The sequence below is a fragment of the Chiloscyllium plagiosum genome, unplaced genomic scaffold, assembly GCF_037043375.1.
Source record: "Chiloscyllium plagiosum isolate Xiang-an unplaced genomic scaffold, Cpla_swu_hap1 HiC_scaffold_12, whole genome shotgun sequence".
Classification (NCBI taxonomy): domain Eukaryota; kingdom Metazoa; phylum Chordata; class Chondrichthyes; order Orectolobiformes; family Hemiscylliidae; genus Chiloscyllium; species Chiloscyllium plagiosum.
In genome coordinates, this window is record NW_028270150.1 from 27,425,490 (window position 1) to 27,452,181 (window position 26,692).

Here is a 26,692-nt window from a genome sequence, read left to right on the forward strand (position 1 = left end):
GTCATTTCCTCTGCCCTGGAGCTACTCTCTGCTACTTTCTCCCCACCCCCACCCTCCTCTAGCTTATCTCTTCACGCTTCAGGCTCATTGCCTTTATTCCTGATGAAGGGCTTTTGCCCGAAACGTCGATTTCGAAGCTCCTTGGAGGCTGCCTGATCTGCTGTGCTCTTCCAGCACCACTAATCCAGAATCTGGTTTCCAGCATCTGCAAGTCATTGTTTTTACCACAGCAGATTATCCTCCTCCTTGACTTCACCCAGAATTTTGAATGTGGAATTGAGTATCACATTGAGTCACAGAGTCATAGAGATGTACAGCATGGAAACAGACCCTTCGGTCCAACCCGTCCATGCCGACCACACATCCCAACCCAATCTAGTCCCACCTGCCAGCACCCAGCCCATATCCCTCCAAACCCTTCCTATTCATATCCCCATCCAAATGCCTCTTAAATGTTGCAATTGTACCACCCTCCTCCACACCCTCTGCCAGCTCATTCCATACACGTACCACCCTCTGCGTGAAAAGGTTGCCCCTTAGGTCTCTTTCATATCTTTCCCCTCTCACCCGAAACCTATGCCCTCTAGTTCTGGACTCCCTGACTCCAGGGAAAAGACTTTGTCTAGTTAACCTATCCATGCCCCTCATAATTTTGTAAACCTCTATAAGGTCTCCCCTCAGCCTCTGACGCTCCAGGGAAAACAGCCCCAGCCTGTTCAGCCTCCCTCTGTAGCTCAAATCCTCCAACCCTGGCAACATCCTTGTAAATCTTTTCTGAACCCTTTCAAGTTTCATAACATCTTTCCAATAGGAAGGAGGCCAGAATTGCACGCAATATTCCAACAGTGGTCTAATCAATGTCCTGTACAGCCGCAACATGACCTCCCAACTCCTGTACTCAATACTCTGACCAATAAAGGAAAGCATACCAAATGCCTTCTTCACTGTCCTATCTACCTGCGACTCCACTTTCAAGGAGCTATGAACCTGCGCTCCAAGATTTTTGTGTTCAGCGAGACCCCCTAGGACCTTACTATTAAGTGTATAAGTCCTGCTAAGATTTGCTTTTCTAAAATGCAGTACCTCACATTTATCTGAATTAAACTCCATCTGCCACTTCTCAGCCTATTGGCCCATCTGGTCCAGATCCTGTTGTAATCTGAGGTAACCCTCTTCGCTGTCCACTACACCTCCAATTTTAGTGTCATCTGCAAATTTACTAGCTATACCTCTTATACTCACATCCAAATCATTTATGTAAATGACAAAAAGTAGAGGGCCCAGCACCGATCCTTGTGGCACTCCACTAGTCACAGGCCTCCAGTCTGAAAAACAACCCTCCACCACTATCCTCTATCTTCTACCTTTGAGCCAGTTCTGTATCCAAATGGCTAGTTCTCCTTGTATTCCATGAGATCTAGCCTTGCTAATCAGTCTCCCTTGGGGAACCTTGTCGAATACCTTACTGGAGTCCATATAGATCACATCTACTACTCTGCCTTCATCAATCTTCTTTGTTACTTCTTCAAAAACCTCAATCAAGTTTGTGAGACAAGATTTCCCACGCACAAAGCCATGTTTACTATCCCTAATCAGTCCTTGCCTTTCCAAATACATGTACATCCTGTCCCTCAGGATTCCCTCCAACAACTTGCCCACCACCGAGGTCAGACTCACCGGTCTATAGTTCCCTGGCTTGTCTTTACCGCCCTTCTTAAACAGTGGCACCACGTTTGCCAATCTCCAGTCTTCTGGCACCTTACCTGTGACTATCGATGATACAAATATCTCAGCAAGAGGCCCAGCAATCACTTCTCTAGCTTCCCACAGTGTTCTCGGGTACACCTGATCAGGTCCTGGGGATTTATCCACTTTTATGTGTTTCAAGACATCCAGCACTTCCTCCTCTATAATCTGGACATTTTGCAAGATGTCACCATCTATTTCCCTACAGTCTAAATCTTCCATATCCTTTTCCACGGTAAATACTGATGCCATTTTCTGTGGCTCCACACAAAGGCCACCTTGCTGATCTTTGAGGGGCCCTATTCTCTCCCTCGTTACCCTTTTGTCCTTAATATATTTGTAAAAACCCTTTGGATTCTCCTTAATTCTATTTGCCAAAGCTATCTCATGTCCCCTTTTTGCCCTCCTGATTTCCCTCTTAAGTATACTCCTACTTTCTTTATACTCTTCTAAGGATTCACTCGATCTATCCTGCCTGTACCTGACATATACTTCCTTCTTTTTCTTAACCAAACCCTCCATTTCTTTAGTCATCCAGCATTCCCTATACCTACCAGCCTTCCATTTCACCCTGACAGGAATATACTTTCTCTGGATTCTTGTTATCTCATTTCTGAAGGCTTCCCATTTGCCAGCCGTCCTTTTCCCTGCGAACATCTGCCTCCAATCTGCTTTTGAAATTTCTTGCCTAATACCATCAAAATTGGCCTTTCTCCAATTTAGAACTTCAACTTTTAGATCTGGTCTATCCTTTTCCATCACTGTTTTAAAACAAATAGAATTATGGTCGCTGGCCCCAAAGTGCTCCCTCACTGACACTTCAGTCACCTGCCCTGTCTTATTTCCCAAGAGTAGGTCAAGTGTTGCACCTTCTCTCGTAGGTACATCCACATACTGAATCAGAAAATTGTCTTGTACACACTTAACAAATTCCTCTCCATCTAAACCTTTAACACTATGGCAGTCTCAGTCAATGTTTGGAAAGTTAAAATCCCCTACCATAACCATCCTATTATTCTTACAGATAGCTAAGATCTCCTTACAAGTTTGTTTCTCAATTTCCCTCTGACTGTTGGGGGGGAGGTATATAATACACTCCCAATAAGGTGATCATCCCTTTCTTATTTCTCAGTTCCACCCAAATAACTTTCCTGGATGTATTTCCAGGAATATTCTCCCTTAGCACAGCTGTAATGCTATCCCTTATCAAAAACGCCACTCCCCCTCCTCTCTTGCCTCCCTTTCTATCCTTCCTGTCGCATTTGTATCCTGGAGATCAAGTATATGAGATTAAGATTTTCATTCTGCCCTCTCACCCAACTTGTTTGTTCACGAAGGAATTGAGTATTTGAATAAGTCATAGGTAACGACAAATACTTCATTTTCAATACTGTATTAAAAAACATTGACGTTTTTAAATCATTAGTTTGGATGCTTGGATAGAGTTTGGAGAGAGAATACTGTAGGATGGTATGCTTTTCAGAATGCGTGTTTGTTAGTAAATAGGCCGTACTTTCCAAAGAAAATGCATTGTCAGGCTTTCTGAGAAAACAGCACATTGATCTATTTGGCACAGTTGAAAGTCAATATCAATTTTCAAAACAATTTCTAATTGTGAAAACATTTTTCAAGCAGCTTATTTTGCAATTAGTGTCCAGTTGTGTTCATACTAAACTGCTTGTTTATTTGAATGTATTCTGAAGAACACAAGGAAAAGATTTAGAATTCAAGTCTTTTCTGGACTTGGAAGAAAATGAAGCTTTTGATTGAGACTGAAAGTTCTCCACTATGTTGAGTACATGGATAATTGAGGAGAAAGTGAGGACTGCAGATGCTGGAGATCAGAGCTGAAAATGTTTTGCTGGAAAAGTACAGCAGGTCTGGCAGCATCCAAGGAACAGGAGAATCGACGTTTCCTGAAGAAGGGCTTATGCCCGAAACATCGATTCTCCTGTTCCTTGGATGCTGCCTGACCTGCTGTGCTTTTCCAGCAACACATTTTCAGCTACATGGATAATTGACTCACTTAAAGCAGCACAGAACAAATTGGACATTATAGATACTGATTTGTTGTGAAATTTTGGTGTCTGTTGCCATGGTATGATATGCGTTTGTATCTCTGATCTCTTGAAAACAGCAGTCAACAGACCTTAATCAGAAGCAGGTGCTGAATGAATGTTTGGCACTTCTTTGCATTGAGCTAAATTTCACTACCACAGATGGCTTTGAGAGCAGAAGGTTAGGAGTAAATTGTCAACCTCCTTGTTAACAAGATCAGTATGTGGTAGTGATGCATAAATTAAAGGGCAAGATATAAGTAATGGAGGCCTTTTACTCGAAGAGTATCTTAACGAATATGTTTTAGATAAATGTATTTTCATAATTTGATTTGCAAGATTTTTTAAGCAAAGCAATCTTTTTGAGGCACTTATTTTCAAAACTTGTGCTTTAACCCACAACTTAACAAATGTCATCAAAATTAAAGTTTAATTCTGGTCCAAAGAGCAAAAATGAGTTGACAATCCAAGTCTCCTCTTCTCTGTTCTTGAAGTTGCAAATTGAAAGATGAATGAGCTGTTTATTGGTGATTACAATTAAGGTTTTTTAATGTTTAAAGTTGTAGTTTTTGGACAAATTATAATAATGTTGGGGGTTTTCATCTTCGGAACATCTGTAAAAGAAATATAACTCAGGATGTGAGAACATATATTTATCCTTTTTCTTCTCTCAACTCCCCCCTCCCCCCTCTCTCACATAGTGTGGATTCTACTTCTTCGGAAAGCCCTCCGAGCTTGAAGAGAATGACCACCCCACCTTCAAAGCTATCTGCAGCACATGGAGATGGTAAGTACATAACTGATTAAGTTAGCTGCGTCAAGAAAAGCGAAGTCTTAAAACTCGTCTTAAGCTTTAGTCTTCAGCCCACTGTGGTGACAGATTTAATATACAAAACTGAAGTTGGTAGCACTGCAATCTAATAGTTAGCTCTTATGAGTTTTTCTTTTTGTGAATTTATTTCCTTGTAATGTCTGAGGTATTTACATTAAATAAGAGGTTTTCATTTGGTTGTTGTTTTAGTCCTCTTAACACGAAGGTGAAAGATTTTACTAAAAACAAGCGTATATAATTTATTGTTTGTCCATATATTTAAATGCTAATAAGCCAATATTAAAATATTCTATTGATTTAAAAGTTACTTTGGAGGGTTGAAAAAGAGCTACACCTTACTTTGGCAGTGACCCATCAGTTAAAAGCACAAAAAAAAGTTTCCCTAAATTTGTGAAACAAGCGCTGACTTTAAAATACAAAATGTACTCTTTGCAAATATGTTCAGGCTGTTTAATTCCCCAGCCAGAATTAATTCGGTGCAAAATATTTTATAAAAAGGAGTTTGTTTGAGATGTTTGAAGAATTACAAATTGTTAAGATAGCTCAAGCAATGTGTTTCAGTTGGCAGATGTAGACTGATCATCAGCAGTGTACATTCAATTCCAGAGACACTTGTGGCTCCTAGTGGTATCCCTATCTCTGGGTCAGAAGGTCTGGGTGAAAAGTCCACCTTGTGGAGGTGTCATAAATGCCCAGAAAGTTGATTAAAATTAAAAATAAATCTGTCTCAATTGAGATGAGTACCAAAAACCATTTACTTTGGCTGAAATGTTGCTAATGTGAAAATTAATTGTAGTAGTTCATAACGATACTTTTGTTAACATCTGGAACCAGGGGGAAAAAAAATCACCTCAATCTCGAAGACTGTCTAAAAATATCATTGGGCATCACCAGTCACCTAAAATCTTATCAAAGGCAGTGTTTTGTTTTTGAAAGTCCCACCCACTTTAGCAACAAGGATGCAACTTGGAAGTTAGTTTGCACTCATAATTTTTTTTAAATCACCCTTCATCTTGTGATGGGTTGTATCTGAGAAATATTTATCGTTCAGCTTGGTAAAGATTTTAACCTCCAGACCCTACTTTAAAAGATGTTGCTTTTTATTTGTCTCAATTTTCCTTCCTCCTTTCTGCCTCCATTGCAAGCTATTCTGCTGCTTATAATTCGCAATACTTTTTTTTTGTACTGAATAGATCATATTAAGCAACATGAAAATAGTTTGCAGGAGTGCAATCTAGTACCTTAAGGAATTTTAATTTGACTTTTAATTAGAACCAAGTTAAACATTTTATCTCACTGTTGACAAATTCCATCATTTGGTAGCTCCCACATAGTGCTAATGCTGGCATTAACTACAGTTATTAATTGTACATGAATAATTTTTTTAAACTTCCATCAGTTGTGATACTAGATGATCCTCAGATGGAATCAGTCTAATTTCTTTGTCCTTCTATTCATCGTGCATTTAACTAGATGAGTCTATATACTTGATGCTTAGAAAGGAGTTGGGTCAAAAAATGTATAAATTCTTCATTTTAGAAGCCCTTTAATCAATTTATAACTGCATGTTTAAAGCCTCGTGCATAATTCAAGCATTTAGCTTCTATCCCTTCGGGCTGCCACTCATGCTTCAACAATAGTTACAAGTATCACATTTTTTCCCTTCCTCTGTCCAATAGTCCTAGTCCAGTTACTATTCAGATTTTGTAGTGCTACTTAAAATTATTTTGTCTATTTTTCTCAGTATGCACTAGTCTGTCACAGTTTGCATTCCCCTGTCCTGTTTTTAAAAAGTTAACTGTGGAGCTTCACCATTTAGCAGCTGTGTTTCCCTACCCCACACTCAAAAGAACAAGAGAGTTGAATCATATTGCATGCAACTGTTAACAATACCCAAGCCAACATTAATAGGACTTAAAGTATAGATTTGCTATTGGATAATTTCAATACTTTTTGTAATCTGGCTGTAAATAATCCTCTAAGCCAATGTCCAAGTTGAGGTTTTAGCAAAAAAAATTCTGGCATTCTTCATTGTTAAAATCCTTGAATTTTTTTTTTGCTAGCCTGTGCCTACTTTTCAGTAAAATCTGGAATTTGATAGTCTAAACACCCCCCCCCCCCCCCCCACCCAGCTCCCCAACATGGTTGGGCCTACATGTGACTCCAGACCAACAGCAGTATGGTTGATTCTTAACTGCTGTCTGCGCAATTATGAATGGATTGGTCCATGCATTGAGTACAGGAGTTGGGAGGTCATATTGAGGGTGTACAGAACATTGGTTCGGCCACTTTTGAAATTCTGGTCTCTTTGCTATAGAAAGGATGTTATCAAACTAGAAAGTGTTTGGAAAAGGTTTACAAGGATGTTGCCAGGGTTGATGTTTGAGCTACTATGGGAAGAGGCTGAATAGCCTGGGGCTATTTTTCCTGGAGCATGGGAAGCTGCGAGTTGACCTTATAGATGTTTACAAAATCATGAGGGGCATGGATAGGGTAAATAGGCAACGAATTTTAGGGTGAGAGGAGAAAAAATTTAAAGGGAGCAAAGGGACAACTTTTTCACATGGAGGGTGGGTGCATGTACAGAATGAGCTGCCAGAGGAAGTAGTGGAGGCTGGTATAATAAGGGCATCTGGATGGGTATATCAATAGGAAGGATTCAGATGGATATGGGCCAAATGCTGGCAAATGCGATTAGATTAATTTAGGATATCTGGTTAGCATGGAGAATTTGGACCGAAGGGTCTGTTTCCGTGTGTATATCTCTGATTCCCTCATCCTGTGAATAAAAAAAAATGTAGGAGAAACAACAAACTCATGTGAGTTGCTCAGTCATGTAGATTTTACACTCTTGAAACTGGGTTTAAAAATGTGAAACTGCTGAAAGAAAAAAAAAGTGCCTGCTTTTATCAACTTTCATTTGTGCCAGCCAGTTCTCTATCAAGATACATGCAATAACAATGCATTTTCTGCACTCTGAATCATGATCCATTGTTTTGGAAATCTCAAAAGAAATTAATTCAAGACCATAATATTAAAAGCTGTTTTTCCAACTTCAAAGTGAAAACAAAATGGTGAAGCACTAACCTCAAATTCTTGAATTTGGTCAATTGTGAAATTAGAAACAGTCCATTGAGTTTGTCCTGGCTAAAAATGAGCATGTTGGTTTGATTTTAAAATATATTATCCTGAGTTGTAAATAATAGCATCATGAAATGTGTTCCCAAAACTGATTTCGAATAAAATATATCTTGTGGAGCCCCATGTAATAAAAGTGTCTTTATTGATCTCTATTCTGCAAAAGTCCCAAGTATTCATCCACAAGATATTTTACAGTGATTATTTTCTCTTTTCCCCCCAGTCAGGTTACTGCATTGTTGGTCTTGTTTTTTTTCCCCCTGTGTATTGTTAGCTTATAACATTGTATCACTGTCACTACATTGTCATTGCTATTTTTGCTCATTTCTGTGCATCACTTTGACTCTTGTTGTCACTTTGCTTTATCATGCTGTACTGTTCTTTGTTTTCTGATGTCTGCTATAGAACCTTGCAGGGAGGAGGCTGCTCCGCCTCGACCTCCCTTTCTCCCAAGGAAAGGTACAGTAACTATCTCACTGACACTTCTAATGAATCAGTTGTAATTTTGTAGCCCACTTGAAATCTTTTTCTGATAAAATGTCCTTGACTTAGATGAGTTTATTTGTAAGTGGTGTTTTGCATGAAAGATGAAATGCACTGACTGTCTTTTTAAGATAAATGTATTGTAAATATATTTATAACTTTGTATATTTTAAATATCAGTGTTAGAAATATGCCAAAATGCAGTGGTAGTATTTGTTTAAAAAGGTAATCGCATGATCAGGACTACACTTAAATTCATCTCTGACAGGTGAGACAATCGTGCTTTTGTTCTATTTAGTTGATAAAATTCTTCAAAAATGATTGAAACTTGCACTGAAATAAAGTTAATAATAAAATTTCTCCTTGGACATGGGGAATGTGCAGGGGAACCGCATGCTTAACTCATTTGAAATGCTTAAGCACTCTCAACAAATTACAGATGGTAAATACCTCTGGGTATGTTGCTGGACGGATCAGAGAAATGGGCTTCAGTTTGAACTCAAAAGATTTTGAATTAAAAGATGAAGCAGTATAAGCCACTCAAAATAGCATTCACACACGCATGCAGCCCCTCACACAACTTTTTACTACAAACTTTTGTCAAGTTCCACCTTTGTCTTCTACAGGACAATGTTGGAAAAATTATCTGGGAAAGGTGGGTTCAGGGTACACACCTGTGCAGAACTCTAGGGAAAGTATGGAGAGAGAGAGGGCGGGCGGGCAGTCAGTTATTTGGAGATGGTCCCTGGGCTCCCATTGATGCCCAGGACTATTCTCGGCAGCATTTCAGTAAGCCAAGTTCATTTTGAATCATTGTAAACAAAAGGCACGATCAGTGTTAGAAGCACCTCTTCAATATAATGTTTCTGTCAGGACCTCGAGATCTCCTTCGGATAATCTGATGTTCGGATAATCGAGGTTCCTCTGTAGCTGGTTCTGCAGGTCATGTTTTACATATGGACCTTCAGGGTTTTGTGTTAATTTAAGTGTAAAGAAAACTGTCAAATTGTTTCTACATTTTTATCACACAGTGCATCTGTTTTTTTCATTTTGTTAAATTTTATTCCTCCTTTCCTGATCATATCTCCTTGCTGGGTTCCAGTTTCACCAGAGTAGCTTTGTTACATAAGGGTTGAATTAGGAACTTAGGTAGTGAGTATTGGCAAAGCAATGAATTACAGTCAAGCCAATCCGCTCCTTGATTTTTTTTTTCTCTGATCAGAGGATGCTGCATATAGTGATCAGAAACGTAAACCATTGACTGTTTTTCTACTCCTTAAGCTTACAGTGCTGAAACTAATTATAGCGCATGCCCCAGCCCAATAATTGATCCTTCTACTTTATTAGCCTGCACATGTATCTGTAGACCCACTGTGTTGCTCTGGATGATGTTTGCATGTGTTTTTATAAAATGAGATCAGGTCTTGTTTCAAGTGCTTTTGTTTTTAATTACCCCACTTCCAAACAGAACAATAATGTAGTGCCTTCGAATACCCATTAAGCACTTAAAGGAAATCAGAACCCAAAGTGCTGATGGCCAGCAACAGGCAAAGTTTAAAGATAAAAATTTGACTTGGCCAATAGCATTGTACATATATAATAATTAGGAAAATTATATTGCATTATATATTTGATGTATATCATTTAACATAATCAAACCAGAATGATCCTCGTTCATCTAGATTCCAATTTGAGGGTTCCTTGCCCTTCAGAGACGCTCTTTGCTGCTTCTGGTGGAGAAGGTGACTATAATTTCTGCTTAAACATAGATGATGAAGTCTGCGTTTGTGAACAATATTACCACAGTGCATGTTTCTTTTGAATGTTATGAAACTACTTTGGTTCCATTGTGTTTTGTTTAACCGGGCAGGTTGCTTTATGCACTTGATGAAATGGATAAAAGGAAAATAATCAACTTGATAAATACAGTTTGAGAACGACAATGCATATCAAACTGATCTCGTGTATGAAGACAAAACTGCTAGTTAACAGAATTTTTAAGCTAAATTTTGTAAAGGTCTTCAGAATCTGCCCTTATTTGCCTTGCTTAGTTTTGGCCCTTCATGACTCTTGACATTGCACACATTGATTTTTGAACTTCACAAATGTATCTGTTCTCTCGTCTATAAGACATAGCAACATTGAAAAACATAATTGTGGAAGCATTGTTATTTCAGCACAAGCTCCTGGAATTTCCTGCCTCTGAGTAGAGTGGATATGAGCAGTTTTTACACCCAAGGAACTTTGTGCATTATTGATTTATACCGGGTTTAAACTGAGGTTTCCTCAGTTTTGGTGCTGTTTTCCATCCATGCTTGCTAATTCATGTAGTTCTAACTTTGCAAATGTAAATTTACATTACATGAGGAATTTACAAGAACAAAGGGGTGTGATGGATGGTAGTTATAGGAAGGGAGAAATGTCTCAGATACAGTCACGTCAGTGGATTAACTCCAGGAAAGATAAGAGAGGTAGGCAGGTAGTGCAGGAGCCTTCTGTGGTTATCCTCATTTCAAATAAGTATGCTGTTTTGGAAAATGTAGGGGGCGATGGATTCTTGGAGGAATGTAGCACAAATAGCCAGATTTCTGCTATGGAGACTGGCTCTAATGCAATGAGGGGTATGTCGGGTTCCAAGAGATTGATTGTGTTAGGGGACTCACTGTTCAAGCCACAGAAAGGTGTTTTTGTGGCCAGCAGTGAAAAGTCAGAATGGTGTGTTGCCTCCCTGGTGCCAGGATCAAGGATATCTCAGAGAGAGTGCAGGAGGGGAGAGGGCCCAGCAGGAGGTCTTTGTACACATTGGAACCAACGACCGAGGAAGGGAAAAGGTTGAGATTCTGAAGGGAGAATATAGAAAGTTAGAATATAGAATCTTAAAAGGAGGTGCTCGGGAGTAGTAATATCTGGATTACTCCCAGTGATATGAGTTAGTGAGGGTAGGAATAGGAAGATAGAGCAGATGAATGCATGGCTGAGAGCTGGTGTATGGGAGAAGGATTCACATTTTTGGATCATTGGAATCTCTTCTGGGATAGAAGTGACCTGTACAAGAAGGACAGATAGCACCTGAATTGGAAGGGGGCTAATATACTGGTAGGGAGATTTGCTAGTGCTGTTTGGGAGGATTTCAACTAGTAAGGTGGGGTTGGACCCAGGGAGGTAGTAAACAGAGATCAATCTGAGACTGGTACAGTTGAGAAAAGAAACCAGTTAAACAGTCGGGGCAGGCAGGGGCAAGGTATGATGAATAAATGAAACTGCATTCATTTCAATGCAAGAGGACTAACAGGGAAGGCAGATGAACTCAGGGCATGGTTAGGAACATGGGGCTGGAATATCATAGCAATTACAGAAACATGGCTCAGGGATAGACAGGACTGGCAGCTTAATGTTTCAGCATATAAATGCTACAGAAAGGGAGGGAAGAGAGGAGGGGGAGTGGCGTTTTTGATCAGAGATAGCATTACAGCTGTACTGAGGGAGGATATTTCTGGAAATACATCCAGGAAAGTTATTTGGGTAGAACTGAGAAATAAGAAAGGGATGATCACCTTATTGGGATTGTATTATAGATCCCCTAATAGTCAGAGGGAAATTGAGAAACAAACTTGTAGGAGATCTCAGCTATCTGTAAGAATAATAGGGTGGTTATGGTCGGGGATTTTAACTTTCCAAACATAGGCTGGGACTGCCATAGTGTTAAGGGTTTAGATGGAGAAGAATTTTGTGTAGCATGTACAAGACAATTTTTTGATTCAGTATGTGGTTGTACCTACTAGAGAAGGTGCAAAACTTGACCTGCTCTTGGAAAAAAGGCAGGTCAGGTGACTGAGGTGTTAGGTTAGGGGAGCACTTTGGGGCCAGCGGCCATAATTCTATTTGTTTTAAAATAGTGATGGAAAAGGATAGACCAGATCTAAAAGTTGAAGTTCTAAATTGGAGAAAGGCCAATTTTGGTATTAGGCAAGAACTTTCCAGCTGTCCCTTTACCTGCAAACATCTACCCCCCCAATCAGCTTTTGAATGTGGGAAGTCTTTCGAAATGAGGTATTGAGAGTCCAGAGAAAGTATGTTCCTGTTAGGGTGAAAGGAAATGCTGGTAGGTGTAGGGAATGCTGGGTGACTAAAGAAATTGAGGGTTTGGTGAAGAAAAAGAAGGAAACCTATGTCAGGTACAGACAGGATAGATCGAGTGAATCCTTAGAAGAGTATTAGGCAGTAGGAGTATACTTAAGAGGGAAATCAGGAGGGCAAAAAGGGGACATGAGATAGCTTTGGCAAATAGAATTAAGGAGAATCAAAAGGGTTTTTACAAATACATTAAAGGCAAAAGAGTAACTAGGGAGAGATTAGGGCCCCTCAAAGATCAGCAAGGCGGCCTTTATGTGGAGCGATAGGAGATGGGAAAGACACTGAATGAGTATTTTGCATCAGTATTTACTTTGGAGAAGGACATGGAAGTTGGGAAACAGATGGTGACATCTTTAAAAATATCCATATTACAGAGGAGGAAGTGGTGGATGTCTTGAAACACATAAAAGTGGATAAATCCTCAGGTCCTGATCAGGTGTACCCTATAAGTCTGTGGGAAGCTAGAGAAGTGATTGCTGGGCCTCTTGCTGAGATGTTTGTATCATCAATAGTCACAGGTGAGGTGCCAGAAGACTGGAGTTTGGCTAATGTGGTGCCACTATTTAAGGGTGGTAAGGACAAGCCAGGGAACTATAGACTGGTGAGCCTGACATTGTTAGCCTGTACCTTCTAGACTTTTCCATCAGAAGTAAGCCTTTCCAATGAGTATTTTGTATAACAAAGTAAGGAGAAGAGCAGAAGAACTGAGAACCTCTTAGATTGAGGTGCTATGATGGAAGACAGCAATTTTGAAACTAAAGTAGGTGTAGACAGGTGTGCTTTGCTGTTCCTTTCAAGGAGAATACCACAGAAATAGCAATGAATTTTTTTGTGAATAAAATTCAGGAAACTTGTGCCCTTTTGCATTTCGAGTTAACATTTCATTCACAAGTTGCCCAACAGCCCCCAAAGAAAAAGTCTTGAAATACAGGATGCAACTTTATTTCAGACAGTGAACTCCCAGAGTTTGTCTCCTTTTGAAATGGAGGAAACATTCTGCTGATCCCAAATTGCCAATTTGTTTCCCTTAGTTCAAAAGAATGCTACTTTAAAGGGCATCAGTTAGTTCAGTTGGCTGGTTGATAAGCAATGCAGAGCAATCCCAGTTGCGTGGGTTCACTTTGTGGCTGAGGTTACCATGAAGAACTATCCTTTGCTCCTCCAAGTTATGGTCACCCTCCGATTAAAACAACGCTAGTTGTCTTTGTGTAATGAGAGCACAGTCCAATGATCCAGGAGGACTATGATGACTTTACTACTACTTTAATAACCACAGTTTCAGAGCTTACATTGTATTTTCAGGATTATCTGTTCGAAATCTCAATTACATGCAAATTTAAAATGTTGATTTTAATAAATGAAGTTCATAGGAATATCCTGTTGGGACATCGGGTTTTTAAGCTGCTCTCTGAACTATTAAGCTTAGTACAAAATGGATGCATGTAGAAATTCACTTATCGTTCATATTTTGAAAACATTTGTCAAAATGATTTTTTGTGCTTCTATCGGATGTCTTTCAGCAAGTGCACCTTTTCACTGATCTGAGGACTTTGTCATACATTGAGTTTCAAGTCTGTGATAAAGTTTGGTGCTGTTGATTTTGGCTTTCGAGGTGGTCATGGTAGAATCTGTAGAAATTTGGGTTTAATTTTTCAAAAGACATAAAAAGACATCTGGGAAAATGAGCTGTTTTCTTCAGCTTCTTTGAAAACTAGGCGAAAAACTTCACTGAATAAAGCTGGACAGGAATCACTAAATCATTGAACTGCAGAACTCTGTCCATGGATTGAAATAGCCTTCCTTCCCTTCAAACACAGTAGTGATGAAAGCATCTGAAAGCAATAAGCTAGAACCATTAAGTGCTGGCAAGTAGCAGAACACTCTTTGGCACTGATTAGAAAATTTTTGTCTCATTTACAATTTGCAATATCAGGGAGAATGGTCTAATTTTTTTTGGAATGCATACAACAGTTTGGCTAAACAACAATCTTGATCCAGCATTTTTTTAAAAGTTTCTCTGCATTGTATTGATGATTATCTACTTGAAGTGCATATATTAGTGGTCCGCTTCGATGTAAATATGTAACCTAGTTTTGGTGCCATATTTGAAGTGAAAGTAAACTGAAATAGTGTGTAGTTTAATGTATGATCATTCTTGTTTTAGTTGCATTACACTTGCACTGAAGTGTGTAGTCATATTCCTTAATTTCTAGTGAGGCACAAAGGTGTAATGTGCCCTGAATGATTGACTACAAATATTTGTAGTCAATTTTAGGCAATAAATATCTATTTTGGCCTTTATCTCAAAGTCAGGACCAAATCTGAGACTGAATCCAAGATTGAATAGCGGAAACCAGTTAGTTGAAATTATCGGCAAATTGCACTGTTTTGGTGGAAGTGCAGATGAATTAAGGGAAGGTTATTGAAAAATTTGGAGCAGAGGGATAATTACTTTACTTTCATCTTTGTGCCCTGACTTATTGAGATCAAGTCACTGAATCACTGGCTGACTAAGGTTAGGCTCGATAGATTGTCCTCTTTCTGGTTGACATTGGTACAATATGAATTTGCTAAATACTAGTTCCAAATTATTCCAATCTAGTGCAGAACCTCTTTCTTCCCTTGTTTTATTTGGATGAAATTACATTGGTGTCATTGCCTGAGAATGCTGAAATTAAACTAGGTGACAATAAAAGTGCTTAATTTCTTAATGTATGAAAATCCTTAAATAGGAAAAATTGCCTTTGTTTTTACTAGTACTATTATCATGACATCAAGCTATAATGTCAGGGAATCTCTAAATGTGTAAGGTAGTTGGTGCACGTGGCATCAAAATGCGGTTTTATCCTGATCTAAACTGTACATTCGTCATTGTATTTAAATTACATAGCTTTGGAGTAAGTTAGAATTATCCAAAAATGAATTAAATATAATTTGAAACCAAGAATTATAAATTCAGTTTTGTTAGTCATGAATCTGTTATAAGAGTTAAAACAAGTTTGGTGTCATGGATTTACTATTTCTCAGTTACTGCAAAAAGGTACATGTTGGATTCTGCTTAATGTGCTTGACATGTGGAAAGATTAACATTGTAGCAAATTGCACATTTCTATTACAAAGTAACTGTTCTCAAAATTTCATACCCATTAGAATGAATTGCCATTAATTGGGTAACCATTTCTATACATAATCAAAAAAAGGTATTGGGGTCATAGTTTCTTTAGGTCTCCAGTGGTAGCACAAAGTGCATTTTGAACATCTTTACTTTTGCCTTCCCACAAGCATTCTAATCCTTACAAATACAAACTGAAGTCTTCAAGAAACTGAACAGGTCAGGCAGTTCTGAAGAAGTCATTCTAGACCTGCAGAGATCTTCCAACACTGTGTTTATTTCCAAAGTTCTGTGTTCATATTCTCTGCAATTGTTCAAACTGCTTTCTCCTCTCCATTTCATAGAATTTGTTGCTATGTACACGTATGAAAGTAATGAACCTGGGGATTTAACTTACCAGCAAGGTGATGTGATTCTTGTGACAAAGAAAGATGGTGACTGGTGGACAGGAGTTGTAGGAGAAAAAGTGGGGGTCTTCCCATCCAACTACGTCAGACCAAAAGACTCTGAGGTAAATTTTCCCTTCTGTTCCTTTCAGCCCAGAAAGCAGCTCTTATTAGTTGTCTTCTGCAAGGTTAAGTGTTTGCCCTCTGAGTAAAGTGACAAAAATTTGTTGTGGCAGCTATTGTACTACTTTGTATCATTTAAGTTCATTTCTGATGTTTGTACTTAAATCATGTGGTGCAGTATCATTGTTTGTCAAATCACATGGTACATGAACCCATTTTTCATTTTATGGACCAACCATCAGCTTGAAAGCAGGTAGCCTACCTGTAATGTAATTGGGGCCCTTAGTGGTAACTAATGCCTAATTAAGGATCACATCAATCATGGTAATCATTTAATGAATGTGAGAGAGGCTGATGTTTAACATCCAAGCTGACCTTGGTCAGAGTATTGAGTACAGGAGTTAAGAGGTCATGTTTTAACTGTACAAGACATTGGTTAGACTATGTTTGGAATATTGTGTGCAATTCTGTTCTCCTTTCTATCAGAAGGATTTTGTGAAACTTGAAAGGGTTCAGAAAAGATTTACAAGGATGTTGCCAGGGTTGGAGAATTTGAGCGATAGGGAGAGGTTGAATAAGCTGGAGCGTCAGAGGTTTACAAAATCATGAGGGACATGGATAGGATAAATGGACCAAGTCTCTTCCCTGGGGTGGGGGAGAACTAGAGGCCATAGGTTTAGTGTGAGAGGGGAAATATAAAAAAGACCTGAGGGGCAACTTTTCATGCAGTGGGGTATGTGTATGGAGCGAGCTGTCAGAAGCAGTGGTGGAGACTAGTACAGTTGCAATATTTAAAAGGCATTTGGATGGGTATGTGAATAGGAAGAGTTTGGAGGGATATGGGCCAGGTGCTGGCAGGTGGGACTAGAATGGGTTGAGATATCTGGTTGGTATGGACGAGTTGGCCAAAGGGTCTGTTTCTGTGCTGTACATCTCTGTGATTCTATGACCACTTTAACTCTTTGGAATGCTGGGCACTTAAAGTGGAGAGGGTTCTTTTTGTCCATTTGTTGGTTCCATTTGGATAACCCACATCCTTCCAATCAAAACAAAAGGCCCATTCAGTCGGACTTTTCAGTATGGCTCCAGTGAAGTTCATAAATGTGGCTGATTGCCCGTGTTGCTAAATAGCACCTCCTTGGCTTATCTTTAGAAGCAACTTTGGCCCCCCCTCCTGCTTGTTGCTGGAGCTTCTGAGATGGTGTTTTCTCCTGGAGGTGAATGGAAGTCTTGCCTCTTGCAACTCAAAGGGCACTGCCTGAAAATTAAACCAGTTAAGATGTTTAACAGAAGTGGGCTCACCTCTGATGCTTGTGCCATGTTGCAGGGAATGCAGTCAAGCCCCATGTCTGCTCACATGTCTCATGGAAGCTTCTGGAAACTGAAAATGGTCAATCACTAAAGAGAGAGCTTTACTTTCTGAATTTAACTGGGTGAATTTTACACTCCGCTTTCTTGTATTAGAATCTGGACAATTTTAAAAGTGAATTATTTGCCAAGGTTTTGAAGTTTGAACTTTTCTGTCTGTTGGCATCTTGAAATGTATTCTAACCCAAGCAAACTGAGTGGGAACTTATTTTTGTTTCCATTCCTGTTTTCATTCCTGACTTCTGATGTACTATTTGAACAAGGTTATTCACTCAGTCGTTAGTAGTTACAGTCAAATTCTAAACTTGTATGCACTTTATATATTTTTAGATTGTGCCCCATTGAGTAATACCAGTTTATTTCATGATTGGAACAAAATTACGTTGTACTAAATTATTGACTTGTGCTGTGTTCTTTGCAAGTGGGATAACATGAATAAGTGCTAATGATTTGGAGGTCTTATGTTTTTTTTTTAACTACAACTTCTGGTCACATGAAAACTGTCTTCATTGCAGGGACCTGGGCAAACTGGGAAGAGTGGAAGCCTAGGAAGAAAGCCTGGTATGTCTTTGATATACTTCTGTGTACAAATCCAGTTTTTAAGCTTTTCAGGAATTTTTTCAAAAGAAAATCTCTCTAATTTGGCACTGCAAATGACCAGAAGGTTTATAATCAAAAACACGAAAAGGAATTGCTGGAAGAACTTAGGAGCTCTAACAGCATCTGTATTGAGAAAGCAGGACTATCATTTTGGGTCCTTCTTCAGAAGACCTAATGGTTTTTGTGGTTCTGTTCGCCGAGCTGGGAATTTGTGTTGCAGACATTTCGTCCCCTGTCCAGGTGACATCCTCAGTGCTTGGGAGCCTCCTGTGAAGCGCTTCTGTGATCTTTCCTCCGGCATTTGTAGTGGTTTGAATCTGCCGCTTCCGGTTGTCAGTTCCAGCTGTCCGCTGCAGTGGTCGGTATATTGGATCCAAATCGATGTGCTTATTGATTGAATCTGTGGATGAGTGCCATGCCTCGAGGAATCCCCTGGCTGTTCTCTGTTTGGCTTGTCCTATAATAGTAGTGTTGTCCCAGTCGAATTCATGTTGCTTGACAGATGTCTATAGAGTCTTTTTCCAGTTGTGCAGAGGAATTAAAACGTCAGGATACTGGGAGATCTCATTTGTCCTTTAAATAGTCCAGTGGGAATTTTTGTCTCGTGAATAGACAGATCCATCTTCATGCCTTATTAGAAATTTCCATTTCAGTTTCAAAAAGTTAAAAATGTGATTTGAATATGATGGTAAGTTGAGAACAAGGAAGGCAATGGGATTAGATTAGTGCATGCTGCTAAGGAGGAGACAGTTAGATATTTAAGCTGGAAAGGGACCTAGAGCATTCTGAAGAAGTCATTTGTAACTTTTCTCATCTTCCTACCTGCATGGCTGCTAGACATCCATGGAATTTTGCAGAAAATAAATTATTATACTAGTAATTCTGCAGAGACTAGTTAATGGGAAGCTTTACCTAGCTGTTTCACTTTATAACAAATGACTCATCTTGGACTTGACAAGATGGATGCTAAGAAATGGAAAACTAATCTGTGCAACATTGTGTGTGAATGTAGCTGTGTAACTGTGAAAATACCACCAAGAACAAAAGTGAATTCAATGATCTTGATTTGTTCCAAAGCAAATTAGATGGCTTTCCTTGCCAAAATATTTTGGGGTTAGTAAATGAGACTTAGTAAGTGTAGAGTGCTTTGGAGGTGCAAGTGACTTTACATCTATGACTTCCTGCAGTTTTCCACCAAAGATTGGTTCTTCGCCTAATGCCTGCATCTTTTGAGTAAATTATCACAGCCCTGTTCTTTATATAGTCAAACATTGGACATATCACTTAGACCGGTGTCAGCATCTTTAAGAAATCCTGATGCACTGACTCCATGGAATTAGCCAGGCAACTTCAATAGTCAATTCATTTGCTTCATGGAACTTCTGAGAAAATCTTTGGTCTGAAATAGAAAAGGCTTGGTCATCTGAACTATACCCTGAGCTGACTGAACCCTTTACACCGTTGCCTACCTCTCCTTTTACATTTGCGCATTCACTCATACACCACCATACTGAAAGGGAGTTTAGCCCATGCCCTAAAAAAGGGGGCGTGGCTTGGCCGATCCTCCTCTCTTCATCACCAAACACCACCACCACCACCAGTCAGTCTCCTCGCCCCCAGACTTCCTCTGAGAAATTCAGCCTTGAAGGGCCCCTGAACATTTCTGAAGAGATTGGTATGAGAAGTCTGAAATAGTAGTACAAGGCTCTCCTGCTCAAAAATGGTAGGAGTCAAGAAAACATTGTTGCTCCTCAAAGAAGTTGGCCTGTGGTTTGTTAATAACTTCATTGTTCTGCTGTTAGGACTTTGGGTAGTCAAAGGCAAAGTAGATTTTTTTTTTGCTTTTTTTTTTGGAGCATATAGTGGGAGAGCAAAATATCTGAAGAGTTTGCTGTTGCTTTGCCCACCTGTATTGATGCCCATCTTTTCTCATGGATTTGATAGAACATAGAAGAATACAGCGCAGTACAGGCCCTTCGGCCCTCGATGTTGCGCCGATCCAAGCCCACCTAACCTACACTAGCCCACTATCCTCCATATGCCTATCCAATGCCCGCTTAAAAGCCCATAATGAAGGAGAGTCCACCACTGCTACTGGCAGGGCATTCCATGAACTCACGACTCGCTGTCCTATACCTACCCCCCCTTAATTTAAAGCTATGCCCCCTTGTAATAGCTGATTCTAAATCCATTGAGATTGTCTGTTCATCAGTTCTGATGAAGAGTCACTGAACTCAATGTTAACTCTGCTTTCTCTCCACAGATGCTGCCATACCTGCTGAGTTTCACCAGCAATTTCTGCATTTGTTTCAGAACTCCAGCATCAGCAGTTCTTTGTTTTATTTTAATACATTAACTTGAACTGCTTTCTTGTTGAGTGCTGGCAGTTTTCAATGAGTTGACCTCAAGCAGCTGGTGGCAATACTCAAGAATGTTGGCGATACAAGACCAAATTTTGGAAAGGTTCTTTTACTGGGGGTCTTCCTGGCAGCAGACCTCTGTAAATTTGGCTCCTACCTTTTTGCTGGTTGCATGAGACCTATATACAGAGGAACTTCAATGTTTGGTGAATCGAATGCCAGATAACCTAGCTTAACCAGGCACCGGCTCCTTGTGACCTTAACAGATAATCCGATATTCGGATAATGGGGGCTTCTCTGAATTGGTGATAAACACCACTAATGTGTAGGTGACGATGTATAAAAGCAGTATGAATTTAAAGTTTCTTCAAAGACTCTGGCTGAGATCCTCAACTATGGAGGTATGACTTCTGTGTTGTATAAAAACTTGTGACAAAAATATCATTGACTGGCAGAAAAGATGAATGATCCTCCTTGAAATGACTTTCTTCCTGTTATAAGATCATTCTGGAAAGACCCCCCACCCCCAATAGTTTTGATTCATTCTGTTTAATTCATATTCCAATATCATCTGCTTTTTACAGAAATTGCTCAAGTGATAGCTCCTTATACAGCAACTGGTGCTGAGCAACTTACCCTGGCACCTGGTCAGCTCATTCTCATTCGCAAGAGAAATGCTGGTGGATGGTGGGAAGGGGAGCTTCAGGTAGGTAGTCCATTTATTTTGCTGTAATTTTTCCTTTAGTGATTTAATTCATCTAGGGCAAACAAATGTTGCTAAGCATGAACCAAGTGTCGTTTGAAGATCTTGTTTGTTTTGTTTGTTTGTTAATATGTTCATTATTTGGGTAGTTTATTGCAGTTGCAGTTTGTCAACTCAGTTAACCTCTCTATAAATTACCAGTGTTAAAGTTCCATTTTGACTCTCTTCTCTGAATGTTGTGCACTGCTGAAGCTCCAACCAAGAGTAGTAGCATGGGCTGTCCTGTCCACACTAGCAATGTAGTGCATTGGTGCCATCAAAAGTAGGCAATGTCTCGAGCTGGTTAAGTCGATGATCAGTATTACAGTTTAAAAATATAACCTTGGAAGGTCCTCTGGTATTGGGGCATTCACTCTTTCACTTCTGGGTTCCAAGTTTAGCTCAAATTTATAACCTAGTGATTGGTCTGCTGTTTATTCTTCAGTTTGATTTATGACTGCACTTCTAATTATCCAACAGTGTATAGTTTGGAATTGTCTTTTGTACTAGTGAATTTAGGGGCTTTGCTTTTTTTATAGGCTCGAGGAAAAAAGCGACAAATAGGATGGTTTCCTGCCAATTATGTGAAGCTTCTCAGCCCTGGAACAAATAAAAGTACTCCAACTGATGCTGCAAGACCACCCACAACAATAAATGTTTGTAAGTTTGTCTTAGCATTATACAAACATCTTGCTTTATCAGTGTGATCATGGAATAAAGTTAATAATAATATAGTAACATTGCAAGCTGTTTAATTCTCATTATATTCAAGTCTTTTGTTATTTCCTCATGGGAATGCATCATTGCCCTCCAAGGGTCCCCAGGTATCCAATGTTATTGATGGGTTTTAAATGGTGCATTTGTTGCATGAAGTCTCTGCGCAGATTTAGGTTCCTTTCTGAAGGAATGCTGGCTTCCAGTTTTCACATTACCCAACTTTGTAGAATCTGTAGAACTAGCTTTTCGCAGTTTTCTTTCCTCATTCTCTGTCACCTCTTGACCAGTGGTGGGGAACAGGAGTTGACTGTGAGGTTACTGGTTAGAGTCCAGATTAGAGTGGTTCTGGAAAAGCACAGCAGGTCAGGCAGGATCCGAGGAGCAGAAAAATTGACGTTTTGGGCCAAAACCCTTAATCAGGAATGAGGCGCTGGGAGCCTCTGAGGTGGAGAGATAAATGGGAGGGAATGGAGCTGGGGAGAAGGTAGTTGATTGTGTGGTAGGTGGATGGAGGTGGGGTTAAAGGTGATTGTTCAGAGGGGAGGGTGGAGCGGATAGGTGGGGAAGGAAGATGGACAGGTCATGAGGGCGGTGCTGAGCTGGAAGGTTGGAACTGGGGTAAGGTGGGGGAAGAGAAATGAGGAAACTGGTGAAGTCCACATTGATGGTCTGGAGTTGGAGGGTCCCGAGGTGGAAGATGAGGTGTTCTTCCTCCAGGCGTTGGGTGGTAAGGGAGTAGCGATGGAGGAGACCCAGGACATGCATGTCCTTAGCAGAGTGGGAGGTGGAGTTGAAATGTTCGGCCACGGGGCAGTGGGGTTGATTGGTGTGGGTGTCCCAGAGCTGTTCTCTGAGACGCTTTACAAGTTGGTGTGCTGTCTCCCCAATGAAGAAGAGACCACATCAGGAACAACGGATACAATAAATGACCTTGGTGGATGTGCAGGTGAAACTTTGGATGTGGAAGGCTCCTTTGGGGCCTTGGACAGAAGTAAGGGGGGGGAGGTGTGGGTGCAGGTTTTGCAATTCCTGTGGTGGCAGGGGAAGGTGCTTGGAGGGGAGGGTAGACTATTAGGGGGCATGGATCTGACCAGGTAGTTACTGAGGGAATGGTCTTTACGGAAAGCGGATAGGGGTGGGGAGAGAAATATATCTCTGGTGGTGGGGTCTGTTTGCAAATGGCAGAAATGTCGGTGGATGATGCGATCTATTAGGAGGTTGGTGGAGTGGAAGGTGAGGACCAGGGGGGTTCTGTCCTTGTTATGGTTGGAGGGATGGGGTTCAAGGGCGGAGGTGTGGGACCTGGATGAGATGTGTTGGAGGGCATCTTCAACCACACAGGAGAGGAAAGTGCGGTTTTTAAAGAAGGAGGCCATCTGGTTTGTTCTGTGGTGGAACTGGTCCTCCTGGGAGAGCAGATGCAGCGGAAATGGGGGAATTGTGAATAGGGGATAGCATTTTTGCAGGAGGCAGGGCGAGAGGTGGTGTAATCTGGGTAGCTGTGGGAGTTGTTGGGTTTATAGAACATGTCAATGTTGAGTCAGTCGCTGTTGATGGAGAAATAAGATTCGATTCTCTACAGTGTGGAAACAGGCCCTTCGGCCCAACAAGTCCACACCGACCCTCCGAAGAGTAACCCACCCATCTCTGACTAATGCACCTAACAACTATGGACAATTTCGCATGGCCAATTCACCTGACCTGCACATCTTTGGAACGTGGGAGGAAACCAGAGTACCGGGAGGAAACCGGAGTACCCGGAGGAAACCCACGCAGAATGTGCAAACTCCACATAGACAGTCGTCCAAGTCTGGAATCGAACCTGGGACCCTGGCGCTGTGAGGCAGCAATGCTAACCACTGAGTCACTGTGCTGCCTCCAGGAAGGGAAGAGAGGTGTCAGAGATGGTCCAGGTGAATTTAAGGTCAGGGTGGAATGTGTTGGTGAAGTTGAAGAACTGTTCAACCTCCTCGTGGGAGCATAAGTTGGTGCCGATACAGTCATCAATGTAGCAGAGGAAAAGGTGGGGAGTGGTGCTGATGTAACTCCGGAAGATGACTGTTCTACGTAGCCAACAAAGAGACAGGCATAGCTGGGGCCTGTGCAGGTGCCCAGGGCTACCCCTTTTGTTTGGAGGAAGTGGGAGGATTCAAAGGAAAAAAGGTTGAGGGTGAGGACCAGTTCAGCCAAACGAATGAGTGTGTCAGTGGAAGGGTACTGGTGGCGACATCGGGAGAGGAAGAATTGGAGGGCTTGGAGGCCCTGGTCATGCGGATGGATGTGTACAGGGACTGGATGTCCATGGTGAAGATGAAGCGTTGGGGGTCAGGGAAACGCAAGTCTTGGAAGAGGTGGAGGGCGTGTGTGGTGTCCCAAACGTATGTGGGAGTTCCTGGACTGGGGGAATAGGATAGTATTGAGGTAGGTGGAGATGAATTTGGTGGGACAGGAGCAGGCTGGGACGATGGGTCGGCCAAGGTAGTCAGGCTTATGGGTCTTGGGTAGGAGGTAGAATTGGGCAGTGCGGGGTTCCTGAACTATGAGATTGGAAGCTGTAGGTGGGAAATCTCCTGAGGTAATAAGGTTATGTATGGTCTGGGAGATGATGGTTTGGTGATAGGGGCAGGGTGAGGTCATGGTCAAGGGTGCGGCAGGAGGTGACTCCGAATTGGCGTCTGATCTCCAGCAGCTGCTTTCTTTCTCCCTGTGAGGATGAAGATGCAAAGTTTATCCCAAAATAAAACTATTTACACAGAGGTGTTTTTGTTCAGTAGTGTTCAGGTCACCTAGCAATGTCAAAACTGAGGCTTAAAAAGGACTGTGCAACCATCAACAATCAGTCTGAGTTCCACAACAGCCATTGGGGATCATGTCAAACAGTTTGGGAAGCTGTGCCTGAGATGTTAGTTGGCAGCATTTAGTCCATTTTTAAGATCTACCTAATATAAGTAAAGACTGCAGGTGCAAGTGGGATAGCTGAGGACAAAATGCACTTAAAAATGTGGCTATTATTATTGACTCTGTTGTTGGGTAACCTGTTAGATCTGTTAGTGAGCCACATGCTGTGCTGAGATATCAATAGGCTGTAAGGGGACACCAAAACAGATTTGCCCGTTCAGATCGCGCACACATGTGGCAGAGCATGAATATTGGGGAAATGTTTAAAAAGTGATAATATCTACTAAATTATACCTTGTTTTCCCTTTCCAAGCCCCCCCCCCCCCCCCTGAAAAACAAAGTCAGCAAACTCCACAGTACAAATAATTTTGTCATTACTAAGATGGGCATTCTTGGAGGTCAGATAGTTACCTTCAGACTATGTAGGAGTTATCATGCATGTTCAACCATCTTGTATTTCTAGCTGGTTATTGTGTGGGTGTTGAAATTTCAACAGAAGTGAAACATTTTGGATTTGTTCATCTAATATAAAATGTTTTTCCAAAACTGTCACTTTTTATATTCATTTGGTATTCTGTGATCTGTATCAATGCTCATACAGTTATTACATGGTTTTGCTCAGTTGCCTAGTTAAAAAAAGGTACCATGTATCATGTAAATTTAATAAAGCAATAAGTGACATTATTTTCTGGACTATTGTTGACCTCTGTTGCATCTCAGTGATATTTAATTTGAATTGCATCTTGTACTCAGGCCGGTTTGGTCAAACCAAAACATGTTTATTTATCATTTGAGGTCAAAAGCAGGATCAAGTTTCACAACTTGTATTTCAGTTCATTGCCTGGAAACATGGCAAAATGCAAGACCAGAAAGTACTGCTCTCCTGTGTAGTCACTCTCAAAAATCTCAATTGTCTGCTTCACCAAGTTTGCTTTGCTGCCAATCTTGAGAATAAATTTCATTTTCTGGGTGCTAGGTCCCAATTTTCAAAGACTTAATGTTGGAATTTCAAAAATTCTGAGTGTACCAATTTCTGTTTCTGTTTTAAGTGTTCCAGGTGATTGGTATGTATGACTACATTGCACAGAATGATGATGAACTTGCGTTTGCCAAAGGACAGATCATCGGTGTTCTCAATAAGGACGATCCAGATTGGTGGAAAGGGGAGCTCAATGGGGTCACTGGTCTCTTCCCATCTAACTACGTGAAGCTAACAACTGATATGGACCCAAGCCAGCAATGTAAGTAGCTGTTAAAAATTTATTATCTAGTCAGTAAGGAACATGCAGCATTGCTGTGATTCTGCTGTGCTGCTGCATTTAATAGTCTCTTTGAAGACCTTCTGTAAAGCAGTTTTTTTTCCATTCCCATCCTTTTTTATAGCATGCACGTTTTTATCATTTGCATCATGCTGTACATGCCCGACTCATTTCCTAGCTTGAATTTGCACATGTTTTGTTTGCTTATGTGTTGTGTTTTCCTCCTTTTTCTAGGATCATATGTTGCCCATCCCCCACTCAGGCTTGAAAGTCCTCAAAGAGACCCACTATCCCATATCACTGCCAGAGGGATGATGGGAGATGCAGCCTTGATCATGTGACTTCTGCATGATCATCAACTGGCTACTGACTAGAAGAACACTGCAGAGCAGTTTTACCTCATTTTACTTTAGTTGCGTATAGTCCTAGATAATTTTAGTTTAAGTTTATTAAAAATTTTTAAAAGGATAGTGGGTCCTTTTGCGGCTTTTGCTGCCCCCAATTTACTTCTGCACCTGTGGAAAACACTAGTTTTTTTTTGAAAATCAACCCTTTAAAATTAGGACAAACCAATTTTTTTCATTTAAAAAAAATTAATTTTAAATGCCTGCATGCTTTTGTCTTGCAAAATGACCCACTATCAAGGAATGCTGCATGTGGTATTAACTCTTCAGTATGTCCTCCTTCAAAAACATTTTTTAATTCAGCATCCGTTTATATTTAATAAATATGTCACT

At 40.5% G+C, this 26,692-nt stretch overlaps 1 protein-coding gene across 6 annotated transcripts in view; it reads left to right on the top strand.

The window, feature by feature from the left end:
• itsn1 (intersectin 1 (SH3 domain protein)) overlaps window positions 1-26,692 on the top strand; it is a 205,996-nt gene that overhangs the window by 135,746 nt on the left and 43,558 nt on the right. For 5 of the 6 annotated variants that reach the window (XM_043701257.2, XM_087992541.1, XM_087992543.1 and 2 more), the window contains 8 exons: window positions 4,505-4,590; window positions 8,179-8,232; window positions 9,939-9,998; window positions 15,847-16,013; window positions 17,895-17,940; window positions 20,924-21,045; window positions 21,621-21,741; window positions 25,746-25,937. In XM_043701257.2, the coding sequence (XP_043557192.2) occupies window positions 4,505-4,590; window positions 8,179-8,232; window positions 9,939-9,998; window positions 15,847-16,013; window positions 17,895-17,940; window positions 20,924-21,045; window positions 21,621-21,741; window positions 25,746-25,937 (848 nt within the window). The remainder of the gene's footprint in view (window positions 1-4,504; window positions 4,591-8,178; window positions 8,233-9,938; window positions 9,999-15,846; window positions 16,014-17,894; window positions 17,941-20,923; window positions 21,046-21,620; window positions 21,742-25,745; window positions 25,938-26,692) is intronic. The other variant, XM_087992545.1, reaches the window with a different exon arrangement.